This window comes from Haliotis rufescens, unplaced genomic scaffold (assembly GCF_023055435.1).
Source record: "Haliotis rufescens isolate VD_foot unplaced genomic scaffold, xgHalRufe1.0.p SCAF_3, whole genome shotgun sequence".
In the NCBI taxonomy this organism is placed as follows: domain Eukaryota; kingdom Metazoa; phylum Mollusca; class Gastropoda; order Lepetellida; family Haliotidae; genus Haliotis; species Haliotis rufescens.
The window spans coordinates 58,499,965-58,515,158 of NW_025964001.1; the positions used below are offsets into that span (position 1 = coordinate 58,499,965).

The window sequence follows — 15,194 nt, forward strand, 5'->3', positions numbered from 1 at the left end:
TAACTATAAAGAGAAAGTGTGTGGGTTATTTTAGTATTAATCTATAGCGTGTTTAGCTTGCATGTCAGGAAATTAGAAAGTGTTTGTTTTGGCTTATTAGCAACGAAGTTAATGCAGGTGTCTTAAATGGTAATGTTGATATTGCATTCATTTTAAAATCTCCGAGGGTATCTTCCTTCTGGTTTGTTTAGTACTGGTGTGCGGCGTCAGGGAACACATGCTTACTTTTTTATGTCAAATCTGTGAGTGGCGGGTTCTGCCTGTAGGGCAGGGCATGCATAACGTTTTCGTTAACAACTGGTGTCATCACTGATTATCGGTGATCCATTCATAAAATTTTCACCGCTAGTTTGCCTTTTTCTCTGGATAATCGAGACTGGTTATTCTCTGTCATTGCCGTTTTTTATACATTTAGATGTTGTTACTGAAAATTTCAGATTTTATTATGGAAATATATTTTGGTTTGGTCAGTTAAGATAACATGTTCAATCTTGTTCATGTCTGCATTGAAATAGTCTCGTATTCCCGAGAGTGAGTGATAAACGTCCTACAAGTGAGCACCGTTTGATATCCTAGCGCCTGATTTCATCTAACAAAGCTGCAGTTGGACTGCCCGTCACTAAGATGGCGTGCAAACAATTGTGTATAAAGGTCAGGAGTCTGTAAATACTATCAGAAATCGTTAGCAATCTCTTTTTCCGAACCCAATCATTTCCGGTTCAATTGGCCATGCTGCCTGCCTGTCATCTGTACTTCATTCGTGGTATTGAAAGGGCGTGTTGATGATAGCTGCAACACGTCCAACTCGGCCCTTGTTATAAATATTTGAAGAAGTCATCCCCCAAAAGTGTCAGAGCACGAGGGGGATAATCTGATTTATTGATTTCCTGTGTAAAAGGTTTGTAGAAACTGCGGAAGTGAGACTTCTTATTCGCTCGACTCAATAGCAGCAGCGATTGAGCTTATGAAATGTGACAATCGCTCGGATGTTTTGTTGAGCGACGCTCTACCAGCGCGCATGGTAGACTTTAGCAAGAATTGATGTGGGAATCGTTGGGGATTACTGAATTATTTCATCACGGTACAATGTCTACATGTGAAGATCGGGGGATATTCCCAACAAACGTGCATCGGGTCGGCCTATTCCGTCATCTGGCTGTAGTTGTAGTGGACGATTTCACTCTATATCTCATTCCGATGGATTCCTCCGCATAAGGTTCAACATGATAGGTGATTTTTGAGAAATACGATGGTTATAGACATTGTATACAATTTGATATATACAACCATACATGCATGCATTGTCAGCTGACAAGACAGCGGACAAGATAGCTGACAAGACAGCAGACAAGACAGCAGACAAGACAGCAGACAAGACAGCAGACAAGATAGCTGACAAGACAGCAGACAAGATAGCTGACAAGACAGCAGACAAGATAGCTGACAAGACAGCAGACAAGACAGCAGACAAGACAGCAGACAAGATAGCTGACAAGACAGCAGACAAGATAGCTGACAAGACAGCGGACAAGATAGCTGACAAGACAGCAGACAAGATAGCTGACAAGACAGCAGACAAGATAGCTGACAAGACAGCAGACAAGACAGCAGACAAGACAGCAGACAAGACAGCAGACAAGATAGCTGACAAGACAGCAGACAAGACAGTAGACAAGATAGCTGACAAGACAGCAGACAGGACAGCAGACAAGACAGCAGACAAGACAGCAGACAAGACAGCAGACAAGACAGCAGACAAGACGGTAGATTTGACAGCTGACAAGACAGCAGACAAGACAGACAGCAGGCAAGACAATAGACAAGGCAGCGGACAAGACAGCAGACAAGACAGCAGACAAGACAGCTGACAAGGCAGCGGACAGGACAGCAGACAAGACGGTAGATTTGACAGCTGACAAGACAGCAGACAAGACAGCGGACAAGACAGCGGACAAGACAGCAGACAAGACAGCAGACAAGATAGCTGACAAGACACCAGACAAGACAGCAGACAATACAGCAGACAGGATAGCTGACAAGACAGCAGGCAAGACAGCGGATAAGACAGCAGACAAGACAGTAGACAAGATAGCTGACAAGACAGCAGACAAGACAGCAGACAAGACAGCAGACAAGACAGCAGACAAGACAGCAGACAAGATAGCTGACAAGACAGCAGACAAGATAGCTGACAAGACAGCAGACAAGACAGCAGACAAGACAGCAGACAGGACAGCAGACAAGATAGCTGACAAGACAGCAGACAAGATAGCTGACAAGACAGCGGACAAGATAGCTGACAAGACAGCAGACAAGACAGCAGACAAGACAGCAGACAAGACAGCAGACAAGATAGCTGACAAGACAGCAGACAAGATAGCTGACAAGACAGCAGACAGGACAGCAGACAAGACAGCGGACAAGACAGCAAACAAGACAACAGACAAGACAGCAGACAGGACAGCAGACAAGACAGCGGACAAGACAGCAGACAAGACAGCAGACAAGACAGCAGACAAGACAACAGACAAGACAACAGACAAGACAGCGGACAGGACAGCAGACAGGACAGCAGGCAAGACAGCAGACAAGACAGCGGACAAGACAGCAGACAAGACAGCAGACAAGACAACAGATAAGACAGCAGACAAGACAGCGGACAAGACAGCAAACAAGACAACAGACAAGACAGCAGACAGGACAGCAGGCAAGACAGCAAACAAGACAGCGGACAAGACAGCAGACAAGACAGCAGACAAGACAGCAGACAAGACAGCGGACAAGACAACAGACAAGACAGCAGACAAGACAACAGACAAGACAACAGATAAGACAGCAGACAAGACAGCGGACAAGACAGCAAACAAGACAACAGACAAGACAGCAGACAGGACAGCAGACAAGACAGCGGACAAGACAGCAAACAAGACAACAGACAAGACAGCGGACAAGACAGCAAACAAGACAGCAGGCAAGATAGCGGACAAGACAGCGGACAAGACAGCGGACAAGACAACAGACAAGACAGCAGACAAGACAACAGACAAGACAACAGATAAGACAGCAGACAAGACAGCGGACAAGACAACAGACAAGACAGCAGACAAGACAACAGATAAGACAGCAGACAAGACAGCGGACAAGACAGCAAACAAGACAACAGACAAGACAGCAGACAGGACAGCGGACAAGACAGCAAACAAGACAACAGACAAGACAGCAGACAGGACAGCAGACAAGACAGCGGACAAGACAACAGACAAGACAGCGGACAAGACAGCAAACAAGACAGCAGGCAAGATAGCAAACAAGACAGCGGACAAGACAGCGGACAAGACAGCGGACAAGACAACAGACAAGACAGCAGACAAGACAACAGACAAGACAACAGATAAGACAGCAGACAAGACAGCGGACAAGACAACAGACAAGACAGCAGACAAGACAACAGACAAGACAACAGATAAGACAGCAGACAAGACAGCGGACAAGACAGCAAACAAGACAACAGACAGGACAGCAGACAGGACAGCAGACAAGACAGCGGACAAGACAGCAAACAAGACAACAGACAAGACAGCGGACAAGACAGCAAACAAGACAGCAGACAAGACAGCGGACAAGACAACAGACAAGACAGCAGGCAAGACAGCAAACAAGACAGCGGACAAGACAGCAGGCAAGACCGCAGACAAGACAACAGATAAGACAGCAGACAAGACAACAGACAAGACAGCAAACAAGACAACAAACAAGACAGCAGGCAAGACAGCAGGCAAGACAGCAAACAAGACAACAGACAAGACAGCGGACAAGACAGCAGACAAAACAACAGACAAGACAGCGGACAAGACAGCAAACAAGACAACAGACAAGGCAGCAGGCAAGACAGCAAACAAGACAACAGACAAGACAGCGGACAAGACAGCAGACAAGACAACAGACAAGACAGCGGACAAGACAGCAAACAAGACAACAGACAAGACAGCAGGCAAGACAGCAAACAAGACAGCGGACAAGACAGCGGACAAGACAACAGACAAGACAGCAGACAAGACAGCGGACAAGACAGCGGACAAGACAGCAAACAAGACAACAGACAAGACAGCGGACAAGACAACAGACAAGACAGCAGACAAGACACCAGACAAGACAGCAGACAAGACAACAGACAAGACAGCGGACAAGACAGCAGACAAGACAACAGACAAAACAGCAGGCAAGACAACAGACAAGACAGCAGACAAGACAGCAAACAAGACAACAGACAAGACAGCAGGCAAGACAGCAAACAAGACAGCGGACAAGACAACAGACAAGACAACAGACAAGACACCAGACAAGACAACAGACAAGACAACAGACAAGACAACAGACAAGACAACAGACAAGACAGCAAACAAGACAACAGACAAGACAGCAGGTAAGACAACAGACAAGACAGCAGGCAAGACAGCAAACAAGACAACAGACAAGACAACAGACAAGACAACAGACAAGACAGCAGACAAGACAGCAGGCAAGACAGCAGGTAAGACAACAGACAAGACAGCAGGCAAGACAGCAAACAAGACAGCGGACAAGACAGCGGACAAGACAACAGACAAGACAGCAGACAAGACAACAGACAAGACAGCGGACAAGACAGCAAACAAGACAACAGACAAGACAGCGGACAAGACAGCAGGCAAGACAACAGGCAAGACAACAGACAAGACAGCAGACAAGACAACAGACAAGACAGCGGACAAGACAGCAAACAAGACAACAGACAAGACAGCGGACAAGACAGCAGGCAAGACAGCAGGCAAGACAACAGACAAGACAGCTGTTGTACTAAGGATCTGACCTCGTGGAGACTCGGGTTGGAATAGCTAGATCCCCATCACTCTGTTGCTAAGGCGACTAAATGGATCGTGTGGCCAGGCTCGTTGACTTGATTCAGTGCGTGTCACCGCACCCCGACAGTCTGGGGCATTGCTCATAATATCATCCACTGGTTTGGCTGGCCCTGGCACGATTATTGACATACCAGTGTGACACAGATGACGTAAAACCACAAACAAAAGTATGATCTCTGCCAAAATGTATATACTTTGTCCGTGTAATGACGGTCTTGAGCACAGCAAATGCAGCGAAAGAAAATATAGATATGCGCCAAGACAACTAGTTTGTCCGTTTAATGACTTGGTAATGTTGCACAGGTGGGTTGACGAGAGAATTCTGAAACGGGAAATATCCTTATTTCAATATGTGTCAAAAGTCATGATGGCTTTGAGCAATGAGAGCAAGGGAATAAATCCTGGAAACCGTTTTCAGTAGATGGTTATCGTCTCTTGTACTTCTTCATATTTTCCATCATTGCTACCACTTTGACAATTCTGCAACATGATTGTCGACAGTAACCAATGCTTGCCACAAGAGCCGACTAAGAGAATCGCGTAGGTTGTTACGTCTATTTTTAGAAATATTCCATCCAGTTCACGACAGGGAACAGAGAACTGGGCTTTAAAGACATTGTACGCATGTAGAGAATGAACGCACGTCATGGCGTGACGAATTGACGCTGTAACCACTAGGTTACCTCAGCGCTTACTTAAAACAAGGAGCGCGCGGCCACAATATTTGAACTCTCTGACCGTGTGTTATTAATTCTATTTCCCCCCATCGTCGCTCACTTCTTCAGTTAATGCTTTCCCTTGTGGATTCCAGGGAAGGAAATGGTCCCCGTAACCCATGCTTGTCATAAGATCCGACTACCATGACTGAGAGTGTGTTTGGTCGTCAATGTTAAGCAGTCTCACGACCAAGGACACCAGAAATTGGCTTAAAAGAGTTAACCCCTGTGAAGCATCGATCCTGTGTCATGAACTTGACGAGCCGTTGCTGCAACTACTGTCCTGCAACACAGCCCACTTCAAATAAGACCCGTGAAGATCCGGGGTTAACATAGGTCTTCAGCAGCCCATGATTGTCGTAAAAGGCGACCATGCTTGTCGTAAGAGGCGACTAACGGGATCGGGTGGTCAGACTCGTTGACTTGGTTGATGCATGGCATCGGATCCCAATTGCGTGGACCGATGCTCATGATGTCAATCACTGGATTGTCTGGTCCAGACTCGATTATTTACAGACCGCCGTCATATAGCTGGAATATTGCCGCGTTAAGAAAGAGTGTCGCGTTAAGAAAGAAAGAAACAAACTTAAAATAAGGGTTGAGCTGTTACACTCTGATTGTATAGTCGTGTGTGTACAGGTTCGGCGAGTTGATGTCATTGCAAACCGACGGCATGGGTTGCTCATTATATCAACCACTGGTTTGCCTGTCCAGATTTGATATGTCCTGGTTGATGTGGCACATTTGTAATTGTGTGGCATTGATTCCGCCACAACCTCACTACTCACACCACTGCCAAGTGAAAGGTCTTTGAGTGACATCTTCATCAATTATTGAGAGCGTAATTTGTAAACCCATCAAACACAACTTAATGATCACATTGTCTATTGTAATACTAATTGTTTCTGGGTCAGAACATTTTCAGAGAAATCACAGTCGTTAATTAACCTGTGCGGATGAAAAACAATCACTAAAGGCGATAACATGAGACACAATCAGTAATGACGCTTATCCCAGATTAAATATGGCGTTTTCTTGTCAAAGGACGAACCCACTTTTCTTGACTGCCTTGATCTTTCATACGACCACATTAAGCCAGTTCTTGTGATCAGACGACATCAGAGAAGAGCAGACGACATCTGTCAATGGATTTTTTCCGATAATGACGGTAACTAGTTTTGGCTTGAGCCGCGTTCGTCCTCGTTACTGACTTGTTATGGTGACGGGACAAAGAAAACATACTTCGGTCGCTGGAGTATTTTTGTTACAATTTAGTCTTTTAGAATATTGTTGTTAGATCACAGCGAAGACATTGCTAAGCTGAACTGCAGTTGGTCGTCTGGTGTGCAGTTCATTCTGCCTTTGATTCTGTGACATAAGGCGATTGCATGTGAGTTGTCCTTCAACTTATACACATGTGAATGCATCAATAGCTGTCTGCCCATACTGTCACAGTAAATATCAATATTGATGCCAGTAATGTAATGTCATACTTACACATAAATATATATTTGCAGGTAGTCCCTAGGTGGTCTTGTTATGTTTAACCCGTGAAGATCGGGGTAGGATAAACCTTCAGAAACCCATGCTTGCCGAAAAAGACTTTGCTTGTCGTAAGAGGCGACTAACGGGATCGGGTGGTCAGGCTCGCTGACCTGGTTGATGCATTTCATCGTATCCCAGTTGCACGGATCGATGCTCATAAAGTCAATCACTGGATTATCTGGACAAGATTTGACTATTTATAGACCGTCGTCATATAGCTTGAATATTGCTGAGTGAGGCGTTCAACAACAAATTGTTATGTTTATAGTGATATTTCTTTAAGGTTATATACAAGACTAAGTTTTAAATATTAATCTGTAATAGTCTAATTATATTACTATCCTTTTATGACAGGTTATAATATAGTTTAAAATTTATCAGTATTAATGTTTAATTTTTTATTGTCACGATATGGCGGAATACCGAAGTGAGTTTAAATTTTAACTCACTCATTTTCATATAGATTTAATACGCCAACGTTAAACAATAATAAGTCTCGATTATCTGTAAAAACAGATTTCGTTGGGTGAAAAAGGCAAAGTCGTGTTGAAATTTATACCAATCAGTGCATCATCACGACGCAGCGTGTCCTTTAGCCTACATCAAAGTCTAGTTTCCACCTAGGCTATATATGACATGGATCAGTGGGCATTCTTGCCTCAGGAAGAGTGAGTATGGTTTTACGCCGCTTTTAGCAATATTCCAGCAATATCACGGCGGGGGACACCAGCAATGGGCTTCAAACATTGTACCCATGTTGGGAATCGAAACTGGGTCTTCAGCGTGACGAGCGAACGCTTTAACCACTAGGCTACCCGGGCGTCCTGCCTCAGGAAGATGAAATCATCGATGACACGCGGTGTTCGCGAAAAGGGTAAAAATCTGTTAAAAAGACAGGATAGACCTTTAGGGGTGTCTTGCTGTGTACATTCACCACAAATCCAATTTATTCAGGTGATGTCTATACTGAGAACAGAATCGACAAACCCTTTCCATGGTCACAAGAAATATCTGCTAAAAGCGAAGCCGATTGTACGATTCAAACAGTGTGTCATGAGCATGCGTTATGAGTGAGTGAGCGAGTTGGGTTTAACGCCGATTTTAACAGTATTCCAGTTATATCACGGCGTGTCAGCTTAATGTGGGAGGAAAGCCCGAAGTGATGCAGGTCTCAGATGTTGACCACTTCGGTGAAACCCACGAGCACGGGTATGGTGCTGACAAACGTAGAAACATAATCGGGGCGAACCGGGATTCGGACGTACAATCATAGTTTTCTGGCGTGCCCAAGGGACGCAACTCTGCACAGCGAATCGCGGCGCCTTAGACGACTGGGCCACCCGTGCCCCGCATGGGTTATGAATCCCATTTTCAAGTATTGTCTGACCAAGCTTAGTATAAGGTGCCGACCCTAATTCTAGTTCAGTGGTACCCCATGTTCTTTACAGTACAAGGTGAGGTGAAATGGGGTTTAACGTTGCGTCCAAGATTATTGCACCTATATAGCGACGTGCATGCACGTGTGTGTGTGTGGCTGCTTGTACTAGTCCGGACTGATGCCGATTTATAGTGCTAGCCCACTGAGATATCATGTCGCAGTTTAATATGAATACCCCACTCAGACACAGTATACTGACTCCGAGCCGACCAGTCCTTGTTTTAGCCCCTTAATGCCGAGCGCCAGACAGGGTAACAACAAGTACCATCTTTTAACGTCTTTTGGTATGACGTGGCCGGGGATCGAACCCCGGAGCTACCGCTCTCCGGGCGGACGCTCTACCACTAGACCACGGAGGCGGTCCTTTACAGTACAAAGAGCATACATCAAAACATAAATCAAACGCTGATAACCTTACAGTATTTCTGCAACAAAGCTGCAGGGAAGATGAAAAACTACCTAACTGCCCTACTTTGAAATTAAGCGTAATCGGTACCTCCAAACATTAATCGATTTATGGAGAAGCGTCATTTCTGAGTGCATTTAGATTTTACAAAGTACACCTTGGTATAAATATTTTAACAAAGATCGTTAAAATCAGTTTTCTCAAGATGGCTTAAGGCATAAGTGCCCCACTCCCATCTGCATATAGCTTTAGCTTTATCACTAGTATAGATCTAGTGCTATTTAATATGATCTGATCATATATCTGAAAAGCACGTGCGTGTCACGTACCAAGGGGCAATAAACAGAAAGTGACACAAATGAAACCAACACACGTCTGTCACTCGCGTTGTTGTAGACGTTTGAGCTTTATGTTTCTTCACCAAACGATTTTCTTTCTCAAATTGAACAATAAATTTTAATTTTAAAATACCACGTTGGTAGAACTGAAATTTGGAGTATATGATAATGATGATTAGTTTCTGGAAGGTACCACCGTCAGATTGAAGGTGTTGTCCATATCAAAAAGTATTTACCAAATGCGTTGATAACCATGCTCTTTAAAGTTTAGGAATATTACTTTTAGATCACACCGTTCTCTTGCATGAAACGGGGACACGGGTGGCCCAGTCGTCTAAGGCGCCGCGATTCACTGTGCAGAGTTGCGTCCCTTAGGCACGCCAGAAACCTATGATTGTGGGTTCGAATCCTGGTTCGCCCCGATTATGTTTCTAGGTTTGTCAGCACCATACCCGTGCTCGTGGGTTTCACTGAAGTGGTAAACGTCTGAGACCTGCATCACTTCGGGCTTTCCTCCCACATTAAGCTGACACGCCGCGATATAACTGGAATACTGTTAAAAGCGGCGTTAAACCCAACTCACTCACTCACTCACTCGTGCATGAAACAGACCACATTATACGCAGCCAATTAATAGCCACATAGTTCTAATATGGGGGGTGGCTGAACGGTAACCACTAAGGGCAAGTAAAGTCAACACAACAACTTCGCCGATTTTAATACAAAATGCCAAATTTAAATTTGAAAAATGAAAATGGCGTAAAACAGACGATACAAAACGACAGGCGAAATCGTCCCAAAACGATCAATTCCGCTACTGAGGGGAATCCCCTTGCAGGGTTAAAACGGGTTTCCGGTGTTTGACGCGCTGCGCAATTTCAACGCTCGGGCAGACACCTGCTTCTGCCTCGGATTTTATAATACACTATGTCTTTTTTTCTGTCTGCGCATCCATTTGATTGGCATGTCCACAACTTATGTCACCTTAGAGTAACAACACTGAAGATGCCTTCTGTTGTTTGATCCGGGGAATGATCTCTGACAGCCATTTATTGTGTGGTATAGGGCAAAGGGCAGCTGGTGTTTTGTTACCCCAACAGGATGTTAGTAATATAACGCTAGTTACCGATTTAAATTATTTTAATTATTCACAATGTCACGATCAAGAGTTGTTTCACACATTCAACAACTTATGCAATGTTTTTTTGTAGGATTAGCAGGAAAAGCAGAAACAATATATATATATATATATATATAATACAAAAGTCCAAAGATGAGCTGTATAATTTACTCAACCGGTTTCACGCATGTGATTTTCAAGATTTTCGGCTAGGAATCCAAGACAGATAAACCCGGCAAATATCAGCCAATGAAAACAGTCGTTAGGCCACGCCCCCAAATAGGTTTGTTTTTGAAGCCGATTACGGAGCGTGTGATTTCAACACTTTCACTTGGACATTTAAATACTTTCTACGAATATTAAGAATTTTTCTCTCTCGGAATTTGACTAAATATATCTAGGAAAATATATATTCGCAAAAATATCGCAAGTTTTTTTCACTTTACTTTCGAATGTGCGATAAAAAAATTACAACCCCAAACCTTTCACAACCCCATACGATGTTGCAAACGCAGTCAAGTATTCGGTTGTTCTTGGAATGAATCTTTTATGGGATTAACTTGGGTAATTATAGAGCAATCTCATACGACCCAGGTCTAGAAGGTCAGTCCTACTACAGTAACCCAGGACGGAAGCGATCAAGGGTCTCCCAGCGGTCATTAAAGTCTCATTTGGACTTTCTTTACCTCCTCTACGGTAATGGGACTTTTGTCTGTTGGCCTACTCTACACGTCTCGAACAGTTTCTATCTCCGTGTGCTGCCTATTGAAAACAGGCTATATCTGAAGAAAGATTAACCGAGCCAAGCTGAAAATGGAGGCCTACTTATCCCTGTGGCTACCTGTGGGTTCTAGCGGGATCCAGCTGACACCAGTGTGGGAGACAGGGGGGACTAGCCAGCTAATGGGACAGCTTCACTGCGGGAATCCAGCTTAACGCAAAAGCCTACACGTTCCTTGTGGGTTGTGCGTCTGTTCATCCACGATACATCGAACAGCGATCGAGTATTTTTTTTAAAGGCAGGAAAGTAATCGTTTTGCTTCAGGTTTAAAAACGAGAATAATTGTTCGAAAATATTACGTGTAATTGGTTGGGACTTCCTTTCGCAAAGTGTGTGTGTGTGTGCGTGCGTGCGTGTGTGTGTGTGCGTGCGTGTGTGTGTGTGTGTGTGTGTGTGTGTCAGTGAGATGGGTGTGTGCGTGTGAGGTCAATGTTGTTGTTTTTTGTTTAACGCTGCACTCAGCAATATTCCAGGTGTATGACGGTGGTCTGTAAATAATCCAGTATGGACCAAACAATCCAGTGATTGAGAGAGAAATTCCATGCTGAGGTGGAGATGATGGAGATGGTGATGTCACTTCTGAGATGAAGCGTAGGTGATGAATTGTCCTGGGTATTTATCTATAGAATGGCTATATAATACACTGGAGCATGGGGGATGTTGATTCTCATGCACTGGAATATTTACATGTGAAACATTTTTCTCAGGATTACAAAGATCTATCAGTTATTCAGCTCAAGAAACATGGGTTGATGAAAAGGAAAGACGTCTTAGTGGCTGAAGTTGCTGAAGTTGCTGAACAAGAGCTGAAACCTGTCTTAGATTCAAATGGCCAGAAAATGTAAGAAATAGTTCTCTGTCACTGTCACTTTTGTTGTTGTTGTTTAAGGTCACGGTGAGCAATATCCCAGCTATATGACAGATGTCTGTAAATAATCGAGTCTGGACCAGACAACCCAGTGACTGACATCATGAGCATCGAGCTATGCAATTAGGATGTGATGACATGCATGAACCAAGTCATCGAGTCTGACCACCCGATCCGGTTAGTCGCCCCTTACAAGCATAGTCGCCTTTTTACGGCAAGCCTGGGTTGCTGAAGACATAGTCTTACCCGGATCTTCAAGGGTAAGTGAGGTGTATGTGTGTGCGTGTGTGCGCAATTTTGAGAAAGAAAATCGTTTGGTGAAGAAACAAAAAGCTCAAACGTCTACAACAGCGCGAGTGACATACGTGTGTTGGTTTTATTTGTGTCACTTTCTGTTTATTGCCCCTTGGTACGTGACACGCACGTGCTTTTCAGATATATGATCAGATCATATTGAATAGCACTAAATCTAGATTAGTGATATAGCTAAAGCTGCGCGCGCGCGTGCGTGCGTGCGTGCGTGCCTCTGTGTGTGTGTGTGTGTGTGTGTGTGTGTGTGTGTGTGTGTGTGTGTGTGTGTGTAATTTTATGGTTTCTGAGACCTTTGAGAAATATGTCGGAACTGTAGATTTATTTGTTCTTAAACTGGATTTAAATCGGGGGTAGGTTTCAAGATTCCTTTGTTGATCGGGCAATGTATTCCACAATTTAGCAGAGGATGATATAAACGAGTATTCAGAATTCTTTGTACCTAATAGAGGCATGGTTATATTATGACCAGTGCCGAGGTCCTATGTTATGTTAATGAGGTACTAGATCTTTAAGGTATGACGGCGTCATATCGTTTATTTTTAAAAATAAAAATACATTTTCTCCTATGCCCTGTAGTAGGGACCCAAGAGATTTCCAAACATCATATTTTTTATTGAAATAAATTTGGTAAACCAGTATTTTTAAAAATAAAAATACGTTTTCTCCTATGCCCTGTAGAAGGGTTCCCCAGAGATTTTCAAACATAATATTTTTTAGTCAAGTAAAGTTGGTAAACCAGTATTTTTTAAAATAAAAATACGTTTTCTCCTATGCCCTGTAGAATGGGTCCCAAGAGATTTCCAAACATAATATTTTTTATTGAAATAAAGTTGGTAAACCAGTCGTTTTTAAATAAAAATTACTTTTCTCCTATGCCCTGTAGAAGGGTTCCCCAGAGATTTTCAAACATACTATTTTTTATTGAAGTAAAGTTGGTAAACCAGTTCCAGTTCTTGCTGCTTCAAGTTGAAGTTTGTCCTATCTGTCACTCTGCTCTTTGGTACAACCGTCCTAAACTTCACATGCATATTCAAATTGTGGTCCTATAAACTATACATAAATGTTGGTCAGCACAGTACGACTAAGAATAAACATAAGGTCTCTCCTTGAATAAATGATCTTTGATGTAGTTTTAATGTTTGAATCAATATGACAAGACGACACTCCAATGCTCGGGTCATCACAACAGTCAACCGCTGTGTGAAGGTCACACAAGATGCAGTAATGCGTTAGCCCCCGTTTCACAGAAAGAATGCCGCTTGTACACGTGGCACGGGCCACATGAGACGACCAAGTTCCTGCTTCTACCAATAAATCCTGCTCAAGGTATTCAAGAGTCAATACAAGAGAACATTAACACATCGCTCTAGGATGTCCAAGCATGTTCAATAGAATTTAGGTCAGGGGATATCTGAATAGCAATAACAGGTGTAATGGTGAGGTGAAATTGGGTTTTTACGTCGCGTCCAAGATTATTGCACTTATATAGCTACGTGCATGCACGTGTGTGTGTGTGTGTGTGTGTGTGTGGCTGCTTGTACTAGTCCGGACTGATGCCGATTTATAGTGCTAGCCCACTGAGATACCATGCCGCAGTTTAACATGAATACCCCACTCAGGCACAGTACACTGACTCCGAGCCGACCAGTCCTTGTTTTAGCCCCTTAATGCCGAGCGCCAGACAGGGTAACAACAAGTACAATCTTTTAAGGTATTTGGGTAAGACGCGGCCGGGGATCGAACTCCGGACCTTCCGCTCTCCTGGCGGACGCTCTACCACTAGACCACGGAGGCGGTCCAAGTGTAATGGTGTCAGTCCCCATAACGTGCACCACGTTTGATGATCACAAGATTGATTCAACATCAACTTGAATGCCGCCACACACTATCAAGGTTCCATCTCCAAGTTGTGCAATGGTATAGTTGGCGTATTAGTCTGTGTCGTCCCTCAAGAAACGCGCTATGCTAATCTTTGAAGTCTAGACAGTATCTGGACTCATATGTGAAGAGGACATTTTGCTATCGGCTGACCCTCCAGTTATGATTTTCATCTGTGAAGAGGACATTTCGCTATCGGCTGACCCTCCAGTTATGATTTGGCCAAGGCATCCTTTGCTGTCGAAGGTGTAGAGACAGACAGTGGAACGTGCTGTACCTGCCTCCGGGGCGGCGGCCATCTTCCCGAGGCAAGGGGCTTAACTGACTATAAAAGTCCAGTTTCTACTCTTGCCGAACTAGGCTGGAATTATTGAGTTATATTTTGACTGCATTAACGAGTCTATGCATAGTCCAATCAAAATCGCGTAACGAAATCGACATCCGGTTCGTAAACTGCCGTGCAGATTTCGGTCGATTGCAGGATTTGTAAAGCATGTGTACCGTCAACTTAGCGTCAACCGATACTTTCCAAATCTTTTCATGTTTTTAACCAAGGTACTCACGTGATATGATGAATAGAAAGACCCGTTTTATTACAATATAGATCTTGATTATCGACCAGATCGTCTTGACTGGGCGCCGCCATTTTGTTTTAAGCAAATGCAAGTGATATCAGAGGTGGAATCTAATTGGTCAACAAGAGGGACATAGAAGGGACATAACTCGTAATAGTCACTGATGGCGCTACGATCGAGCCCATAAATTCCAGCCTAGCTCGGCAAGGGTGGTAACTGGACTTTTACAGTCAGTTAAGATGGGAAGATGGACTGCGGGTCCTTCTGCTTGGAGAAAATTCCGAACTATCTGTGAAGACATCCTGTTCCCTGCCAG

At 43.9% G+C, this 15,194-nt stretch overlaps 1 protein-coding gene across 1 annotated transcript; it reads left to right on the forward strand.

Annotated features, from left to right (window-relative positions):
• Positions 1-1,292: 1,292 nt before the first annotated feature.
• LOC125384407 (dentin sialophosphoprotein-like) lies at positions 1,293-4,848 on the forward strand. The gene is made up of 2 exons (XM_048403462.1): positions 1,293-1,763; positions 1,801-4,848. Exons 1-2 carry the CDS (start codon positions 1,293-1,295, stop codon positions 4,846-4,848), a joined length of 3,519 nt encoding a protein of 1,172 aa, XP_048259419.1.
• The last annotated feature ends 10,346 nt before the right edge of the window (positions 4,849-15,194 follow it).